Source organism: Montipora foliosa, chromosome 6, assembly GCF_036669935.1.
Source record: "Montipora foliosa isolate CH-2021 chromosome 6, ASM3666993v2, whole genome shotgun sequence".
Classification (NCBI taxonomy): Eukaryota; Metazoa; Cnidaria; class Anthozoa; order Scleractinia; family Acroporidae; genus Montipora; species Montipora foliosa.
Window position 1 is genome coordinate 40,641,198 of NC_090874.1, and position 17,500 is coordinate 40,658,697.

Here is a 17,500-nt window from a genome sequence, read left to right on the forward strand (position 1 = left end):
GGGGGGGGGGGGGAGGGGTAAAGGGCGTACCGTGGGCTTCCATTAATACCAGTTTCGTAACTGTAGTAACTACCGACGTTAAATAAAGTAACTTCACCTTACCTTATATCTAACAGGCCCAATTTCATTAGTAGGGCTAACGCTGACATGGTTTATATGAGTAGAAAACAACCACTTCACATTACCCTCTAATAGTTAAATCTGTTGAAATATAAGTGTACACGGCCAACGTTTGCAAAAACGTTACCCTTCCTTGTACATATAAACTTGCGACAGTTGCTATTGTTTTGTTATCCTCCAAGTCAGGCTCAAAAAACTGTTTTGATTTATTTCTTCATTTCCTTGTTTTTCGGAACCTGTTATTATCCGATCGAAACAATTAATTAACTTTAGAATACTTAGAATGAAATTCGGGAAAACTGATTACAATCTTGCTTCGTTATCATTATAAATATTTTGCAATTGACTTTTACCTCATAATTGAGAAATAAGCAAGCTTAAGTGTGTATTGTCGTCAAGGCTCTCTTAGAGCGCCGAAGTGAACTTCCTTGGAGAACCATGCGTAAATTCGAGACTGGCCAAAGATTACGAAACGCATTAGTGTATATATGTTGCCTAATACAGTTTCCTCACATGGACTTGTCGTGGCGGTCTCAATTCTTTGGCAACGCCGATATTGCTATGAGTTTTTCGTTTCGTCGTTCCGTCCTACCTAACTGCCCATGGGAATCTGAGTTTTGTCACAATTTGCTTTTCATTCTTTTCCAGTTTTGCATTTGCGCACTGGCGTACGGAAAGCTGTTACGCCTGTCTTAACATCCGGTATCCGAAGTAGGAGCCGGAAATCATCTCGCTCTTAACTACCCTGAGGACTAAGTCTTTTTTGGTCTAATGATTGCTTGCTGATAGGGTCTTCGAAGAAGTACAAGGAAGGAAGGAACCGGCCAAAGCAGTGAAAACCTATTGCAAAGCAGCTGCTTAGAAACGTTCTATAATTTTCCTCTAAAAAGGAGTAACTGCAAGTAAACGTAGCGCACAGAATATCAGGTCTGGGTTTTTCAGAAACAGGAGAGGATAGCACCGCATCCACTGTCGACTAACTCAGGTGTCCATTGGATAGTGATTAATTTACTCCCTCTACTAACTCTGATTTACTGAACAGAGCCATCAACGTTTGAGACAACTATTAGAGAGGTTAAGCATGACGTTAGCCCCAAACGGCAAACGTCGTGAGTGAAATTAGTGTTTTGCCAAAAATGTAAGAACCCTGCTGGATATTAGCTCATTTCTGTCCTGTTATCTCGAGATATCAAGAAACTTTTTAAAGGAACGAGACAAGTTAAAATGAGAGAATTTTCACGCTTTTATGACAAGTAGGAGCCTGCCGTTTCCCGTTGGCTGTAAACGTCATACTTAAAGGGAAAGTACGGCCTAGAAAAAGTTATTCTGAATCGAAAGTTCTTTATCTGCATTGTCATACTTGACCACTCATTTGGGCTTAAAGTATTTAACTAGCCAACAATAACGCTTCAATTGAAATCCGCCATCTTTGTTTTTGTGTATGCCAACGACGCTATGACGTAGCAATAGTCAAGGATTTCTCCTGATGACTAGATGTACTTGACTTAACAAGGAAAACATAGTCGAGGGGAGCGATACTTTGTGGACTTGAATCTTGATCCAGAGGGTAAATTGTATTAATATTGGCTCCACCATCAGAACAGATTTACCTCGTGGTCGTTAAACAGGGTTTTATATGTGACTTATATGCAGGAGTTTAACGAAGGGAAAGAGAGCTTGCAGTGTTATCCCGCGCTCATTACTGTGAAATAAACGCCTGGAAATCAAGTTTAATCTGTTTACCGTGGCTTTTTACGTGAGATCCCTGTTACAGCTTTGAAACAAACGATCGATTTATATATTTCCATCGAATGGTGAGAGTAAATCGTTTCAGTAGTGTCTATGAAGCTAACAAAATTTAACTACATTTCAAGTTGTTTATTTTACTGCCTGGAAAAGTGCATAACAGTGAATAAATAAATAAATAAATAAATAAATAAATAGATTTATATAGCGCCATATCCTAACTGCTCTATGGCGCAATACTGTATTAAAAAGATAATGACTACATTAATTAAAAACATTAAAAGATAATTAATACAAAAATCCCATGAAATCACAAAATATTTGAAAAAAAAGCCTTTTTGAAAAGGTAAGTCTTCAGACATTTCTTAAAAGTAGCTAAAGAAAACCCAGGCTGTCTCATATGCCCCACAACCGTGGGGCAGCCACTGCGAAAGCTCTGTTACTATAAGACTTTTAAATAGACCTTGGGACAACCAAAAGAGACTGACTGGATGACCTGAGACTACTACTGGGGGTATACGGTGTTAGCAAATCACTAATATAAGAAGGGGCTAAATTTTTCAGAGATTTAAAAACCAACAACAAGATCTTAAAAACAATGCGATGCTCCACTGGTAAGCAATGGAGCACAGAAAGTAATGGTGAAGTATGACCAAATTTAGGATAACGCTTAACAAGACGAGCGTCGCAGTTCTGTACAGACTGTAGCCTCTGAATCTGGTATTTTGGTAGTCCGTATAAAAGGGCATTCCCATTGTCTAACCTGCAAGTTATAAAAGCATGTATAAGCGCTATTGAAGACTCCTCTGACAGATAGCTCCTAATTTTGGCTATCCTCCTTAGATGGTAAAAGGCCAATTTGCATATAGCACCAATATGTTTCTCAAACGTTAAACCATTGTCAAAAACTATACCTAAATTACGAGCTGATTTTTTTTAGTGAAAGTCGACTATATATTACTTGATTCAGGTTTCTCGCTCCAATATAATGATATTTTTTACTGTTTGACTGAGATTTCAGTATGAAGCGAATGTTACCAAGACCAACATTCATATACCTGAAGATCCTGCTTGAAGTCCTCCTTAGCAAAATAACGGACCCGAACAGACAATATATAGCAGTCAGGTTTTCAGGTTTGAGGAATCCACTCACATTGGTCAATAGCTGTGTTTAAATGAGAGTATGGAAACACGGCTGTGACATCACACGAATTTTGATTGGTTATGTAGCCAGACGCGCGTTTTGATTGGCTGGTAGGAAATATGAGCGTATAAAAAAAAGAAATCTGTGTGAATCAAGAAGTAAAAAATCATTTTTCGAATCATCTTTGAGGAATATTTTACAAAAGCAATACAGGACTTTTTTCCGTGTTTCCATGTTGTGCAAACCCTTGACTGCGTCTCGGGTTTGCATAGCTGTCTCGAATTCTCCCAACTCCCCCTCGTGTCTAGATGAAGCTATGGAAACACGGAGAACGTCCTCTATTTCTTAAATTGTTTAAAGTCAAGAAGCGGTGATCTTAAATTGGAGGTTACCACTCCTAAACTCCCACTATTGCCATCCGTTAGGACAAGTCTCTAGGCTAGGTTACTATAAACTGCAAATGAAATAAGAGCCAAAAGTAATTGTAAAATTGTTCCAACTGATGATCAGTTACGATATTTGGAGGTATCGATACCATACATCTATATTTCAACTCGAATTTGAAATAGCAGGAAGTTGATTGTCTTCAAAAAAATAGAGTAAGTAAAAATGAAATTATATCTATGAAAGCGTACAAAAATCGAAACTATTTACAAAAAGTACAGCAGTCACCAGTCACATGAATTTATCTCAGTTTAGAAGAGTGGTTGAAACTCCTTTACTATAGTTAGTATTAGTAATCTCATGTGGAGAGGAAAAGAGTTCCAATGTTTCTTACCAGTGAAAAAAAAGAGTAAAGACCGTAAGTAGCTGCCTTAACAGGTTGAATGGAGAATAAACGGGACATTAATCCGGTTGATATTACATATATTCAGTTAGAGTGCTTTTCAATTGAGTGTCGAAAGTAATTAGTGAATTACTTTGCTTTATGATTACTTCACTCAGTGATTGGTTCAAAGCTCTCCCGCCACTTCCTCAACCAATCACAAGTGACTTGCGCGTGCACATTTTCCCGCGCTTTGCGTCGGCTACGTGTAATTACGTCGAGTTTTGATTGGTTAACTGGATTGTCTCCGACCTTTTTGATTGGCCAAGGTAATTACTTTGGTTTTGGTTTTACGACACTCAATTGAAAACTGCTCTATTTCGAAAGATATTGGTAATGAAATTGGGAGTCAGACCTTTGAAGGGCCTTTTAAATAAGATTACGATTTCTATGTGTATGCGCACAATGCATAATGGATAGCGGCACATGGCGCGAGTGGTTCAAAGGTCAGATAACTTTCTCCAGTGGGTAAGTATTGTGGCCAAGAACTGCCAATGACGATTTGACAACCACCATGTATTTTTTTCGAACAAATTAATTATGTTTCCAAAAGAAACTTAAGTCACTAACGAACAGTTTCAATCTGTATTAAGATTGCAGGATTTTCTCACGTATTCGTATAGCACACGTACAAAGGCGCGTACGAAACCTTGCGCACCCTTAAATTTAAATTAAACACCCGAAAAGTTCCATGGTTGAAATGTTGCGTTTGAAGTGAAGCAATTTGAGATCATCTTAGGCTTTAAAGTATATTTCACTGAGGAATTTTTTTTTGCTCAAAATACATTAATGTTTTAGTTCTCTGAACATTTATAAACAACTTAACGAAAGGGCAATGCTTTTTTTAACAAAAAAAAAAAAAAAAAAACATGCATACTGATGAAAATCAGTAAATTTCGAGCACCTTTTTCAAACGTCGAGCATTATTTAAGCACTTCTTTGCCATTTTTGAAGCACCATTTTCCAGTTTGCCAGCCCAGTCGGGATAGTCCTATCGTCAAATCATTTTTTGGCAAACTTGACAAGGCCAAAAAACTGGGAAATACAAGTCACCTTATAGTCTAATTTTTATGGATGGAAAGCTTAACTATCATAGATTTGTGCTATAAAAAAAACACTTTAAATAAGACCTATTAGAAGAGAAATAACGATTTTTCCAAAAGTGTTGAAAATCGCGATTTTTGGCCAAATGGCAAAAACAAACAAGAAATGTGATGTACCACAGGGTAGTTCCCTTGAACCTCTTTTATTCTTACTTTATATAAACAACATTTCTACTGCTCTGATAAACTGAACTTTAAGACTTTTGCTGATGACACTAATGTCTTTGCTTCATCACCTTCTATTCGAGATCTTGAAAAACTAAATAACGGAGAGCTGGCTAAAATTAAAGAATGGTACGATCTAAACAAGCTAAATATTAACAAAACTAATTACATGATTGTTTAAATCCCCTAAAAAGAAATCATGAAACATAAATGTTAAATTACCAAATAAAGAGGAAAACAGTAAAATACGGACATTTATTATATGGAGGGGAGTGTTTTACTGGGAACTAAACCACTCGTAGATTCAATACGCCACTTCATCCGGGACCCAAGTGGCGTATTTTCTTTATGTCACCTTTGTGTGTGTCGTATCGTTCAATGACGTCACAATTCCCGCCTTTTGCTTTTGTTGAATTGGTTTCTCGCGTCACGTTTGTTGTTTAGAATAAAAGCATGGCGAGCAGGTTTGCATCCATCAGCGACGAAGAAGTTAAAGAGTTTACAGAAAAACTTACACATTAGCTCGAAGATATAAATGTTATGTTCTCGTGGCAAGAACAATATCTCACGAGTGAGCGAAGCGAATGAGTGAGATATTGTTCTTGCCAGTCGAACATAAAATTCATATCTTCTCGCCACCGTGTAATGTGCTCTATGTAAAAACTAGCGATAAAAAGCTAAACTTCCGACGTTTCGGCGACCTCATGACGCCATTATCAAGGAGTTGGAAACGAACATGCGAGTTCATAACCAATTTTTTAATCAGTACAACGGCCCCAAACCTGAACTCTACGGCCGCTACATCGACGACTGCATCGGCGCTATTTCATCCAGCAGAGAAGAACTCGATCAATTTATAACCTCCGTCAACTCTTTTCATCCGGCTCTTAAATATACCTGGGAAATTTCGGAAACTTCATTGGCTTTCCTAGATATCAAAGTTTCTATTAGAGGCAACGTGCTATGTACTAGTGTGCACTACAAACCTACTGATTCACACAGTTATTTGTTGTATTCATCGTCACATCCATCACATGTCAAGAACTCCATTCCTTATTCTCAATTTCTTAGACTTCGACGTCTATGTAGTGATGACTCCGATTTTTCCAGCAAATCAGAGGAGATGTGCCAGTTCTTCGAAAAACGTGGCTATCCTGTCTCTGTGGTCAAAGCGGGCCATCTTCGCGCCCAACAATTTGATCGACAGTCGTCACTACAAACGTCACAGAAAGATAAGAATGACAGAATTCCATTCACCCTCACTTTCCATCCTCATAATCACGCAGTCAAAAGCATCATTCTTAGTAATTTTAAATTACTCCAAAATGATCCCGAGACTGGTAGAATCTTTTCGCAACCTCCACTTATTTCGTTCAAACGCGACAAAAACGTAGGCAACTTTTTAGTTAGAAGCGCGCTCAAAACCAACGAGCAACCCGGCACTTTCAAATGCGCGCGCTCACGATGCAAAACTTGTCTTTTCATTGTTAACACTAGCAAGATATCGGGACCTAAGCGATCTGTTAAGATCACCGATCGTTTCACATGTACCTCTGCAAATGTCATTTATTGCATAACCTGTACGTTATGCAATAAATTATACATTGGTGAGACAGGTAGACGACTGGGTGACCGATTCCGCGAACACCTTCGCGATGTTGAGAAGAATGACAAGGATGCATCTAAGCCAGTCGCTCGCCATTTTAATCTGCCTAACCACTCCAAAAAACACATGGCTATCTGCGGCCTTTCCCTACATCTAGGTACGACGGAAAGCCGCAAGAATCTGGAACAAAAATTCATCTTTCAAATCGGCACCCTTAATCCTCACGGTATTAACGAACGCTTTTCATTTAACTAATATATTCCTACTTTTCACGTTGCCATGTTACCACCAATAGCGTAGCTCCTACTCTACTATAAAAACTACACGTAACCCATAATCCCTCGATTCGCTCTGACGAAGGGCTAACGCTCGAAACGTCAGCTTTTAGAATCTCTGTACGGTGGTCAATTTACATTATCAACTCCGTTGATAAACCAAATTTTCGTTTTGCCAAGTCCCTGATTTCTATCAAGTGATTAACTAATCCTGGAACAGATGCTTACAAAACAAAGCACAAATGTAAGGACTTGGACAGTATCTTAATACTACTGAAATCTCATGGTACTTTAACTATAATTGGTATGATACCTTGTATCTGACTACTACTGAGGTATCAATGATTGAAATTTTTTCAATAACTCATATAATCGAAGAAAGGAAAATAACATATCGACGTATCACAGTCCAAGTAAGTTTTTCACGTTTTGGACATCGTTTCTGAAAAAACAAAACAAGGTAGAAAGAAACAAGTAGTGGGTTAAATAGCAATAACGAATTTCGTTCTGATTGACAAGTAAATAATATAACAATTATCTTAATTCATTCATTTAAATGTTTATGCTAGAGTTAAAAGCAACAGTTCCTATTCACTGTTACTTTGATATGTAGACTTGAAGACCTCAATAACTCACTTCACTTGACATAAGCATTTGACAATCACCGATCAGTTTCACAGTCAGTCCATCATAACACGGGCTCAAACAGCTAGCTATCTGCAGGAAGCTGAAGTAGCTGACTCTGTGAATGCAGACATTATTTAATTCAGGTATTAACCAAAGCAGTTCGAGTGAAAATAACCACTCTGGCAACCGTTTTTAAAGCCATTTCTCTGTGAAGAACGTACTTGCTCCTTTCGACAACTTCCTGATTAAAAACATGTACAAGGTACAGCGATTCAGTCATTAAAGTTATATTTAAATAGGACTTACCATTCTTTTCGTGTTCCAGCTCCCCAAATTCAAAGGTGACATCATCGCCAATTAACACAAATGGCGCCCAGTATTTTATGGCCGAATAATTCTTTGTCTCCTGAAGAGATTTCATAGCATGGTGAAGAGCTGTACTTGCACTTTTCCTATCTGCCAAGTGTTGGTAGAAACTCTTCATGAACATGAAAGTCGCCTCGTCGTCGATTGCCCAGAGTGACACCAGAACAGACCGGGCACCAGCACACAGGAAAGCCCTGGCTATTCCCACAATACCCTCAGATCTTACCTCACCCTGGCCACTATGACAGCAACTAAGCACAACCAGTCTTGCCTGAAGGCGAACTGCTTGAACATCGCTCAACAATAACATGTAATCTTCCTTTTCTGGGATCTGGGATGTGCGTTCGAGATTTGGGGCCAAAGCAATTTCTCCAGATCCGTCATCCCCATGTGCAGCAATGTGGATTAAGGCAACCGACTTCATTCTCTTTAGCACCTCAGCTTTGGTCGCATTTTTTCCTGTAAGAGGCACGGTCTGCAGAAGTTCTCCAATTATATCCACCTCTTTTGTCGCACACGGCAGCTGTCCATACATGGGTTGCCCAGTGCCGTGAGTGACTTCGCTCAAGCACGGATCGCCTACAAGAAGAGCTTCATTCTTACTTTGGAAGTCGTCAGGTGCCATAGTGATCAATTTTAAAGCAGTCAGCGAGGGAATTGCACGGATCCTGACAGAGTCACTCATTGCAGAAAAAGGAGCCAGGCAAAAGTGTCCATCAGGAACAAACACTAAGTCATCACCCTGGATCAAGTCTGCTATAGGACTGACTAAGACATCATACAAAGGCTGCAAAGAGTGCACAGCAAAGCTCAAGGACTGAACGGTTTCTTCAACAGCTTCCCTACAGCTCGAGAATTCAATGCAATGTCTGTCAAGGGAACGATTCTCACATCGTACAATGGTCCCCGCATTGATCTGTTTAAACATACTTTTCATCAGGGACTTAGCACTTCCATTTCCGATTTCCTTTTGTCTAAAACTTATCCCGATATCATCTCTTAGCAACCAGAAGCTGATCGTGTTCCCTGCAAGTGCTGTAAAAACAGTTTGTGAAGGTAGATCTTTCATAACCAAGGAGATAGTTACCTTCATGGTAGGTTTCTCATTAACGCTGTATTGCATCTTTAAAATGTCTGCCAAGGCCTGTGCTCGTCCTTGCTCAGCAGCAGACAAAGCCTCATCAACCTCTCCATTCTTCAAGAGTGCTGTCCACAGAGCAGTGTACGCAAACCCCTTTGTGTCACGAAAGCTTATTTTCCATGCATCCTCTGACCAAAGAAGACGCCTAACTTCATCAAAGTAATAAATGCCTAGACGATAGTAATTAAGAGCTTTGTTCAAGGAGCCAAAACATTCATGAACAAGACCAATATGATAACATGCAATTGCCAGCCCTATTGGGTCCTCAGTTTCCTTGCAAATACTAAGATGTTGATGGTGGTACTCTATGGCTTGCATGAAATTACCAAGACTTTGATAAGCATTGCCGAGATTGCTATAGGCTGCTCCTTCTCCGGCCCTGTCCCCTACCTCTTTTGCAATACTAAGATTTTGATGGTCGTACTCTATGGCTTGCTTAAAATTACCAAGACTGCCATAAGCATTGCCGAGATTGCAATAAGCTCTTCCTTCTCCGGCCCTGTCCCCTACCTCTTTCGCAATAGTAAGATCTTGATAGTGGTACTCTATGGCTTGCTTGAAATTACCAAGACTGTAATAAGCGTTGCCGAGATTGCAATAAGCTCTTCCTTCTCCGGCCCTGTCCCCTGCCTCCTTTGCAATACTAAGATGTTGATGGTGGTACTCTATGGCTTGCTTGAAATTACCAAGACTGTAATAAGCGTTGCCGAGATTGCAATAAGCTCTTCCTTCTCCGGCCCTGTCCCCTACCTCTTTCGCAATAGTAAGATCTTGATAGTGGTACTCTATAACTTGCTTGAAATTACCAAGACTGTAATAAGCGTTGCCGAGATTGCAATAAGCTCTTCCTTCTCCGGCCCTGTCCCCTGCCTCCTTTGCAATACTAAGATGTTGATGGTGGTACTCTATGGCTTGCTTGAAATTTCCAAGACTTCGATACGCATTGCCGAGATTGCCATAGGCTGCTCCTTCTCCGGCCCTGTCCCCTACCTCTTTCGCAATACTAAGATATTGATGGTGGTACTCTATGGCTTGCTTGAAATTACCAAGACTTTGATAAGCGTTGCCGAGATTGCAATAAGCTCTTCCTTCTCCATCCCTGTCCCCTACCTCTTTCGCAATACTAAGATGTTGATGGTGGTACTCTATGGCTTGCTTGAAATTACCAAGACTGTAATAAGCGTTGCCGAGATTGCCATAGGCTGCTCCTTCTCCGGCCCTGTCCTCTACCTCTTTTGCAATACTAAGATGTAAATGGTGGTACTCTATGGCTTGCTTGAAATTACCAAGACTTTGAAAAGCGTTGCCGAGATTGCAATAAGCTCTTCCTTTTCTGGCCATGCCCCCTACCTCTTTTGTAATACTAAGACAGTGATGGTGGTACTCTATGGCTTGCTTGAAATTACCAAGACTTTGATAAGCGTTGCCGAGATTGCCATAGGCTGTTCCTTCTCCGGCCCTGTCCCCTACCTCTTTCGCAATACTAAGATGTTGATGGTGGTACTCTATGGCTTGCTTAAAATTACCGAGACTTTTATAAGTGTTGCCGAGATTGCCATAGGCTGTTCCTTCTCCGGCCCTGGCCTCTACCTCTTTCGCAATACTAAGATGTTGATGGTGGTACTCTATGGCTTGCTTAAAATTACCAAGACTTTGATAAGCGTTGCCGAGATTGCCATACGCTGTTCCTTCTCCGGCCCTGTCCCCTACCTCTTTCGCAATACTAAGATGTTGATAGTGGTACTCCATGCCTTGCTTAAAATTACCAAGACTTCGATAAGCGTTGCCGAGATTGCCATAGGCTGTTCCTTCTCCAGCCATGTCCCCTACCTCTTTCACAATACTAAGATGTTTATGGTGGTACTCTATGGCTTGCTTGAAAGTACCAAGACTTTGATAAGCGTTGCCGAGATTGCCATAGGCTGCTCCTTCTCCGGCCCTGTCCCCTACCTCTTTCGCAATACTAAGATGTTGATGGTGGTACTCTATGGCTTGCTTAAAATTACCGAGACTTTGATAAGTGTTGCCGAGATTGCCATAGGCTGTTCCTTCTCCGGCCCTGTCCTCTACCTCTTTTGCAATACTAAGAAGTTGATGGTGGTACTCTATGGCTTGCTTAAAATTACCAAGACTTTGATAAGCGTTGCCAAGATTGCCATACGCTGTTCCTTCTCCGGCCCTGTCCCCTTCCTCTTTCGCAATACTAAGATGTTGATGGTGGTACTCCATGCCTTGCTTAAAATTACCAAGACTTCGATAAGCGTTGCCGAGATTGCCATAGGCTGTTCCTTCTCCAGCCATGTCCCCTACCTCTTTCACAATACTAAGATGTTTATGGTGGTACTCTATGGCTTGCTTGAAAGTACCAAGACTTTGATAAGCGTTGCCGAGATTGCAATAAGCTCTTCCTTCTCCAGCCCTGTCCCTTACCTCTTTTGCAATACTAAGACGTTGATAGTGGTACTCTATGGCTTGCTTGAAATTACCAAGACTTTGATAAGCGTTGCCGAGATTGCCATAGGCTGCTCCTTCTCCTGCCCTGTCCCCTACCTCTTTCGCAATACTAAGATCTTGATGGTGGTAGTCTATGGCTTGCTTGAAATTACCAAGACTGTCATAAGCGTTGCCGAGATTGCAATAAGCTCTTCCTTCTCCAGCCCTGTCCCTTACCTCTTTTGCAATACTAAGACGTTGATGGTGGTACTCTATGGCTTGCTTGAAATTACCAAGACTTCGATACGCATTGCCGAGATTGCCATAGGCTGCTCCTTCTCCGGCCCTGTCCCCTACCTCTTTCGCAATACTAAGATGTTGATGGTGGTACTCTATGGCTTGCTTGAAATTACCAAGACTGTCATAAGCGTTGCCGAGATTGCCGTAGGCTGCTCCTTCTCCGGCCCTGTCCCCTACCTCTTTTGCAATACTAAGACGTTGATGGTGGTACTCTATGGCTTGCTTGAAATTACCAAGACTTTGATAAGCATTGCCGAGATTGCCATAGGCTTTTCTTTCTCCGGTCCTGAAACCCACTTCCTTAAAAATGACTAATGCTTCTATGTAATTTGTTATGGCCTGATTAAAGTCAGTTGTGCCCTGATAGTATCTACCAAGATTGAAATAAGCCAACCCCTCGCCTGGTCTGTCTCCATACTTTCTTGCAACGCTAAGCTCTTGCATATGCCGCTCCAAAACGTCCAACTTTGTATCCACCATTGTTGATAATCAAAACCAGAAAGTTTTTCTCAGAAATGTGGGGTGCACCTAGAAGATAAATGAACGAAAACACAATGGGTTCAATTCTCTGAGTACAGGACGCTAAACCCACACAGCAAGATTAATTGAACAGTGAAGGAAGAACTATCTTAAGCCAGTATTTTGAAAGAAAAATGCCTTTCTTCATCAGGGTTTCCCAAGGAATGACTTTGGCTCATGGAGACAGTTGTTACAGAATAAATACTTGGGCATTTAAAAGACTAAGAGCGTTTTATACAATAATAATCACAGAACAATGAAAATAGAAATTCTATTATGTAAATGAGGGAAAAACAGCCTATAGAAAAGCGAGGTATCCCATTTATCTTTCTTATCGAAAGCTAATTAAAAGTTCCTAAGATATGCTTCGCTGGCAGGAAATTTGCTGCCAGTATGTAGCTGACACCAAAAAGACAGGAGGGGATGCCATTAAGAGTGTAATATTCAATTTTCTGCAATTGACGTCAAACTCATAATTTTTTATTTCAGGTCTAAATCTATCCAATGTCGGAATTGGTTGTTTTTCGTCACAATTTTTTTTGTCTGGATACCTGGTTACTCCATGTATTTTGATCCAGGGACTTTGAATGAGCTAATTGAACTGCTCACACGTTTCCATTGAAAAGGCTGCTCGTCAGGACACCATTGGCCGTTTTTATACTAGAGATGCATAATCCGGCCATTCAAATTATGCCTGTCTCTCTCTTTCTCCATAAGCCAAAATCATTCCTTGGGAAACCCTGATGAAGAAAGGCATTTTCTTTCGAAATTTTGGCTTAAGATAGTTATTCCTTCACTGCTCAATTAATCTTGCTGTGCCAGTTTAGCATCCTGTAGTCAGGGCATTGGACCTATTGTGTTTTCGTATTTCTCGGCGTTGTTTCAAAAAGTAGGTACGCATTGCGTACATGTGGGTAGCGACTTAGACACCGTACTACCAATGGAGTCTTAAGTATGCTGTTCGTTTTTATTTGGGTTCTAACCATTCACTATACTAGTTCTCTACGAACTTCATTGGCTTCCCATTGCCTATCGAATCAGGTTTAAGATTTACATCAATTCATGGTTAAGTGCCATCTTATCTTAATGACGTGATTACGCTTGGACCTATCCTCTATTTATTGTATACTGCACCATTAGCTGACTTATTTCGACAGCATAACTTGCAATTTCACCTCTATGCTGACGATACGCAACTTTACGTTTCCTTTTCAACGAATAATGACCTGGAACTGACTGAAGCTGTTGTGATAGACAAAACTGTTGGGAAGGCTACCACCTTTGACGTCTTCTTTGCTTCTCTCCCCACCCCCCTGATTCAATGTTGTGCAAAACTAAATGCTTTTCGTAGGAAATTGTAGTGTTACCTTCCAACATTGAATAGGGGGGAGGGGGGCTTTATAACAGAAGGAGAAAGTGTTTTTTTGCGCCTTAACAGAAGCGGGTTGAAATACAGCTCTGGTGGGGTTCATTTATATAACCTTCCCAACTACTTTTGTCTAGGATTGTCTGAAAATTCTGGGTGTGGCCGTCATTGGAAATACTACTTTTTTGCTAGCGTTCACAGTTTCGGTGAAAAAACACTAACACAATTATTGCTTTTTGTAATATTTATACGTTTTTTTGCCATGTTAGGATAAATTGTAGGCATTTACTTGATTAAAAATAGGGGAAATTTTAACTGTCATATATGCATTAGGATGTCTTGTTGTATATTAAATTGTAGAGCAAATAAAATGAGGAAAATTCCTTCACGAATTAACAAAAAGGGGAAAAGTCTAGATGATAGATAATTAAAGCAAAGTATATATTGTTAAAGTTGGTCGAGTTCACGGACTAAAAATTTAGAATGGCAGAGGTCAATTTCACTTTGCAAAGTCGAAAGCAGCGCCTTCTGTATCTTTTGACATATAGTAGAGCCGATTTGGAGAAAGTTCCCACTAGGGATGTATTTGATGTAATGGTTTCGTTGGCTTGGATGGAAATGGCTGGTGTGAAAGTTATACAGTGGGTTGTAGTGCATGAATTACACGCTGATGCAGGTGCCTCGGAGAGCCATTCGCATTATCACATGGCATTGAAGCTTGAAAAACGTGGTCATTGGCTGAAGGTACGCAAGTTCTTGGACGACGGCTACGGCATCAAGGTCAATTTTAGTTCCAATCACAACACGTACTATTCAGCGTACAAATACACAACAAAGGAAGATAGAGATTGTGTACACTCAGAGGGCCACCCAGACCTTGAAAACACACCTCCACCGAGAACTGAGAATGCTATTTCCGGTAATAAAAGAAAAGCAGCTCGCAGTGCTAGAGTTTCCAAGAAAAGAAAGCGCGGTATATCCATGTACGAGGTGGCTCACTTCATTCAGGCTAAGAATGTCAAATCACGCCTGCAGCTAATGTCCATTGTGGCGTCACAAAATCGTTAAGGCAAAACGGATCTTGCTCAATTTATATGTAACAGGGGTGGAAAAGCAGTTGATGAATGCCTGGCTGTTGCACACGAATTGCCAACTGCAGAAGCGAAATTTGCACGCTTAAAGAAAACTCGCCTCGAACTTCTGCACGATAACTATACAGGGGAATGCGTAGCTGAATGTAATGGCGAGTGGATGGGGGCAGCAGTGCATCTCCTCACCAGAAATGAGATTAGTGTCAGTGTTTTCGTTCAAGCGGTCTTCACATTGTTAGAGAAAGGAAGGGGGAAGTACCGTAATATTTTTATTCACGGTGTTGCAAATTGCGGTAAGAGCTTCATGCTCTCCCCATTGAAGGCCATATATGGCACGTTTTGCAATCTCGCAACTGGAACTTTTGCCTGGGTAGGGGCAGAAGAGGCTGAGATAAATATGTCGAATGATTTTCACTAGAAACCATCCATTATACCCTGGGCTGACTTGCTGCTGTTGTTAGAGGGAGATATAGTTCATTTACCCGCTCCAAAAAATTGTTTTCATAAAGGGAGGAAGTGTTTGCCACGCGAACACCGAAATGATGAATGTAAGGTGGCGATTTTTCCATTTCTGGAGACAAATTCCACCATCAGAACAACTCCAGTTGACGCCATGTGGTCACTGTTTTTCTAACCTTATTTTAGATAATATCAACGGAAATAAGTCCTCGACTTAGAGTCACGTTTCTATTGTATTGGCTTATCTTATTTTGATCACCCGCGTCGATAACTTACAGTTCACATTACTCCCAACATGACTCCCAACATGACTCCATTTTCAAAGCCTAAAATATTGGCTTTCAAGCCAAGCTACAGATAAAATATAGAAACTGGAGTGTAAAGGGCTTTAAAGGAAATAGTAATAGGACGTACGTTTCATGGCCATTTTAGCTTTATTTTAGGTAAATTACAACATTACTCCATAAAGAGGGCTTAAATTGAAATAACAGATCTAATTAACTTTATGAATACATGGTTTCAATGGAATAATGTTGAAAATAAGGAGTTTCAATAACTTTTGTCCATGATAAGAGAGACATCGTACGTATTCCAGTATGCTTTACATATAACTACGTTATTGTTGCAAAATATCACATTGAATGGGCAAATATTTCGTATTTTCTGATGGAGTAATGTCATGGAGTAATGTTCAAATACGTGTGGATTACCTTTCCCAAAATAGGACAATGATTGACAGTCCATTCTACTAGCGCCAGTAATCACTTTCAATTTACTTCTGTAATGTGACTTAAAAATGAACGTGGCAATTCAAAAATTGTGATCTACATGTACAGGATAAATTGACTAAGGTATCTTACCAATTACATGCTATCTAACACTTAGTTCTACGACCCTTGCCTTGAATGATTAATTTAATTCTTTTGGGCATACTTTCTATTGTCCTATCAATAACAGCAGTATCCATCTCATTAAGATTGCACAAAACTCTCCTCCGAAAGTCCTCAAATGATTCTTTGTTAATGCTTCTTTCAATAGCTTCATTATTTAGGGAGTCTTTTACAAGGTGAAAAATTGATTCACATGGGTTCAGGTCCGGCGAACAAGAAGGTATCTTAAAAAGTTCACATTCAATTTCTCTTAAAGCATTCATTGCTAATTTGCTAACCTGACTTGGATCGTTATCCATAACGAAGAGACGTCTACCATCTCGTTTTGGTCCTGCACGTCCAAAACATAGATTAAAATGCTGCCTAATGAAATTAGCAAAGAATTGACCATTCATCTTTTCACAGGGCTCGTTGAGAATCACACCTTTTCCATGAGCTATTGCCACCATTACGTGGAGGCGTTTTCCTCCTGCTAAATCTTTCGAACCTTTGCTGGTTATATGCAAACCTTCACTTTCTCGGTGCCAACCTCTTGCCTTTGGAGTCATTGCTGCACTCATCGGGTTTGTTTTGTATACAAAGGACACACCATCCAAGTAGAAAGCTACTTCTTTGGCACGAAAGCGTGGGTTATCTCTTTCCCAGCGTTCCATTTTCCTTGCATAGTGAAGATGCTCTTTTTTGTCAACAGAATTTTTTTTCGAGACTGTAAGAACCAGAACCCCATCTCATTTAAGCATCGGGAATACGAACGAATACTTGCGCTTTCAAGAGTTAATCCACTATAAGAAACCAGTCTCCTAACAGTAACCGTGAGACCTTGCCTCCTTAGTTTCAGAAGATTTCTTTTCAACAAGCGCTTCATGCGGTGAGAAATCTTTCTTGGGCGACCGCTTTTCCTTGTCTGACATGGCTTTTTTCTCGTAGAAAATGTTTCTTTGCAAATTCGTTGGGCGGATGAAATTGAAATGTCGCATTTCTCGGCAATTTTAGGAAAACTCAGGCCACATTCTCGGCGTAGAAATATTGAAAGTGCTCTCTTCTCTGGTGATATTCTGCCTTTAAATACCATTCTAAAAGCAAGTGATTCAAAATCATTACTTTATGCGCAAGCAAAAATCTGCTATATAGGTAACTAATTTGTAGGCGTTAACAAACGCATTATTCGAGAAGTTTCATAACTGATGTCACAGTCGTTAGGAACGTGTACACGCTACATTACACGTGCAACTAAGAAAATTCCCTTCTTTCTAGAAAAACTGAAACCTCAGTGAACCTCCTTTTTACTGTGACCGTTTATATGTTGTTCCTGTTTCTTTCACG

At 40.2% G+C, this 17,500-nt stretch overlaps 2 protein-coding genes across 2 annotated transcripts in view; both read right to left on the minus strand.

The window, feature by feature from the left end:
* LOC138005563 (tetratricopeptide repeat protein 28-like) overlaps positions 1 to 17,500 on the minus strand; it is a 115,130-nt gene that overhangs the window by 77,455 nt on the left and 20,175 nt on the right. Inside the window, 3 exon segments of the mRNA XM_068851770.1 lie at positions 8,101 to 8,111; positions 9,446 to 10,349; positions 10,470 to 12,380. Coding sequence (XP_068707871.1) covers positions 8,101 to 8,111; positions 9,446 to 10,349; positions 10,470 to 12,332 — 2,778 coding nt within the window. The 5' untranslated portion in view covers positions 12,333 to 12,380.
* On the minus strand, positions 16,162 to 16,830 carry LOC138005564 (uncharacterized). Its single transcript, XM_068851771.1, has one exon. It carries the CDS (start codon positions 16,828 to 16,830, stop codon positions 16,162 to 16,164), a length of 669 nt encoding a protein of 222 aa, XP_068707872.1.